General features: G+C 43.9%; 1 protein-coding gene across 1 annotated transcript; it reads right to left on the reverse strand.

The window, feature by feature from the left end:
• On the reverse strand, positions 1147 to 2030 carry LOC109232577 (craniofacial development protein 2-like). The gene is made up of 2 exons (XM_019398340.1): positions 1568 to 2030; positions 1147 to 1346 (listed from the first exon to the last, which is right to left on the reverse strand). The coding sequence occupies exons 1-2, from the start codon at positions 2028 to 2030 to the stop codon at positions 1147 to 1149; spliced, it is 663 nt and encodes a 220-aa protein (XP_019253885.1).

Genomic DNA, 3797 nt, shown 5'->3' on the forward strand with positions numbered 1-3797 from the left:
CGTCGATCCCCCCATCTCCGTGGATAACTGACCCTAAGTACTTAAAACTTTCTCTCTTGAGGATGACTTAAAAGTCAAGCCTGACTTCCACATCCGCGTCCCCCACCACGTCCTTGAACTTTATTCCACATATTCCGTCTTAGTCCTACTCAACTTGAAACCTTTAGACTCCAGGGCCTGCCTCCATACCTCCAGTCTCCCATTAACTCCGCCTCGCGTCTCATCAATCAGAACTATATCATCAGCGAACAACATACACCATGGCATCTCACCTTGTATATGGTGTGTCAGTGCGTCCATCGCCAGGGAAAATAAGAATGGGTTGAGCACCGATCCTTGGTGTAACCCCATATACACCAGAAAAGGCTCTGAGTCACCTCCCACAGTCCTAAACCGAGTCATAGCTCCATCATACATATCCTTTATCGCCCTAATGTAAGCCACCGGCACACCTTTCACCTCCAGACACCTCCAAAGGACGTCCCTAGGGACCTTTCCATACGCCTTCTCTAGGTCAGTAAACACCATATGCAAATCTCTCTTCCTATCCCTGTATTGTTCCACCAACCTCCTGATAAGGTGGATAGCATCGGTAGTATATAAACCCGAATTGGTTTTCCTATATAGACACCGCCCTCTTTATCCTCCCTTCCACCACCATCTCCCAAACTTTCATGGTATGACGTATTAACTTGATACCCCTATAGATGTTACAATTCTGGATATCCACTTTGTTCTTGTACACCGGAACCATTGTACTCCACCGCCACTCATCAGGCATCCTCTTCGTCCTGAAGATAACATTAAACAGCTTAGTCAGCCACTCCAAGCCTGTTCTACCTGCATATTTCCAAAACTCTAATGGAATCTCATCTGGTCCGGTCGCTTTGCCCCAACTCGTCTTACCCATCGCACCCACGACCTCCTCAACCTTAATGTGCCTACAATACCTAAAGTCATGGTGGCTCTCGGAGTGCCCCAATTGCCCTAACATGATGTTTCCATCCCCCTCTTCATTCAAAAGTTTATTAAAGTACGACTGCAATCTTTGCTTAATCTGGGCCTCGTCCATCAATACTCGACCTTCCTAGTCTTTGATGCACCTCACTTGATCCAGGTCATGAGCCTTCTTCTCTCTCGTTTTGGCTAGCCAAAATAACGTCTTGTCCCAACTTTGCCCCTAAGTTCCTCATACAGTCGACCAAATGTAGCAGTCTTAGCCTTTGTGACTGCTAATTTTGCCTCCTTCCTAGCCTCCTTATATCTTTCTCTGTTCATTCTCCTCTGATCCTCGTCGGTGCTCTCTACTAACTTAAGGTAAGCCGCTTTCTTGGTTTCCACTTTACCTTGTACCACATCATTCCACCACCAATCATATCAGTGCCCGCCAGAGTAACCTTTCAAAACTCCAAACACCCTTCTCGATGCCTCCCTTATACAGTATTCCGCCGTCGTACACATAGCGCTAGCGTCCCCCCACTCTTCCGGGCACCCATAGTCATCAGCCGCCCCTCCAACTCCCGTGTGTTATCCTAAGACAAAACTCCCCACCTGATCCTCAACTGACCCCATACAAACCTCTTCTTCCTTTTCATCAAGATACTAACGTCCATCACCAGAAGCCTATGTTGAGTCGCGAGGTTCTCACTCGGGATCACCTTGCAATCCTCGCACAACCCCCTATCACACCTCCTGAGGAGAAGATAGTCAATCTGAAGTTTAGCCACCATACTTCGGAAAGTAGCCAAATGTTCCTCCCTCTTCGGAAACATAGAGTTCACGTTCACCAACTCAAAAGCTCTAGCGAAATCCAATAGTGAGGTACCACCCCCGTTCCTATCACCAAAGCCGAAACCACCGTGCACCTTACTGTAGCCACCAGCAGACGACCCAATATGACAATTGAAATCCCCTCCTATAAATAACTTCTCCGTAGGCATAATACCTGTACCACCCCATCCATTGCCTCCAGAAGAGCCTCCTAACCTTTTCGTTAAAGCCCGTTTGCGGCGCGTAAGTGCTAATGACATTCAGAATGCCCCCTCCTACTACTAACTTTATCTCCATCAATCTGTCATTCACCCGCCTAACCTCTACCACCGACTCTCTGAGCGCCCTATCCGCCAAAATGCCCACTATGTTCTTTCCCTTCACGACTCCGGAGAACCACAATTTATACCCGCTGCATTCCTCGCCTTCGATCCTACCCACCAAGTCTCCTGCACACACGCTATATTGACCCTCCTCTTCTGGAGAATCTTTGCTAGCTCTATAGACTTACCCATCAACGTTCCCATATTCCACGATCCAATTCTCAATCTACAGGCGACCTTGTTCCCTTTACCCGCTTTGGCCCCCGTCCCACCCCTTGCCTCTTGCCCTACCCCCTCCCCATCCGCCGACCTCCCTGAGAACATGAACCTACTCTGCCATTACAGACCACATGCTCTATACCTACGTAGGTCTAAAAATGAAGAAGAAAAAAATACCACACAGAATAGCAAATGGGGCAAGTAGTAACTACAAGTCCACTACTAGACTGACTAGACTAGTACGAAATACTACGACAACAAAGTGATTAACACAAAGAGAGAAATGGGAGGTAGGAGGTACCAATTCCCGTGAATAGAACCTGGATCTTTCGACTTGGTATACTCTGGATGTTGCGGAACCCGGCGCATAACTGTTGCTCTACTTCTTGTGCGTGTGCACCTCCTTACCGCCACCAAACAGCCATATAAGTTATACCTGCAAAACACACAAACACCCACGTATCCAAGAAAAATATAGGCTGTCCGGACTGTCACCAGCGACAGAAAAACGCGAATCTGGTGATGACACACTTGAAAAAACGTAAATAGACAAGATTATCATTTATTGACACTATAACAGTCAAGAAGATATTTTTCAGTATTAAAATGAAAAAATCAAAAGAGCAGAAAAGAAAGGATTTTTTTAGCAACTGATGGATTTGCGCCCGGCATAGAGTATGGAAAACCCCTAGAAATCAATCCTATAGACGAACAACAAAATAGAGATCAACTGAAAAAATTGAAAAGTGGTTTTCGAAAATCCTAATTCCAAAAGATCAAAATAGTAGAGAACGGAGAAGTTTTCTCATCGAAACCGTTAACGGCGGCGAAGATATCTTCATTTTTTGAACAAAGAACAAAACCACTCTGCTAGTGCCAACTTTTCTTCAGATATGTATTCGACAAATTAAGATTATGGGTAAGATTCAAAAATGAATTGAACCCAAAGATCCAAACTACTGTACAAACGAAAGAAAAAAATCTTGCTATTATGAATAATAGCAAGATTGTATGAAGGGTCCAAGTACTCAAAATTAGAATTTTTAAAAAAAATATCACATAAAGTGTTTGTCTTAGGTAACTGACGAGGGAATGACCATGCTACTAGATTTGTTGAGGGACATATTTACATTTGCATGGATCCCTAATTCTTTTTATGAGGCAAAGAAAACCATCAGTAAGTTTTGTCTTGATAATATTAAGATAGATGCTTGTCCAAATGATTGTATGTTTTTTTGGTGAATGATTCTAATGAGGAAACATTTAAGTATTGTTACACTTCTAGATGGAAGCCTAACAAGAAGAGAAATGAAGATCTTGTGTCTGCTACACGTAAGAAGAAAACCAAGAAGAAAATCAAAAAGCCTGCAAAGATTTTGCGTTACTTTCCATTAAAACCAAGGTTGCAAAGATTGTTCATGTGATCTAAAATAGCAAAATATATGAGATGGCATGCTGAGGATAGTAAGAAAGATGGAATCATGA

The sequence above is a fragment of the Nicotiana attenuata genome, chromosome 9, assembly GCF_001879085.1.
Source record: "Nicotiana attenuata strain UT chromosome 9, NIATTr2, whole genome shotgun sequence".
NCBI lineage: Eukaryota > Viridiplantae > Streptophyta > Magnoliopsida > Solanales > Solanaceae > Nicotiana > Nicotiana attenuata.

Excerpts from the sequence above, each read along its gene's own strand:
- LOC109232577 (XM_019398340.1), bottom strand. The coding sequence starts at position 2,030 with ATGTCATTAGCACTTACGCGCCGCAAACGGGCTTTAACGAAAAGGTTA. Across the intron at positions 1,347-1,567 it reads GAAGAAGAGGTTTGTATGGG|GTAAAGTGGAAACCAAGAAA; the intron begins GTCAGTTGAGGA and ends ATGTGGTACAAG.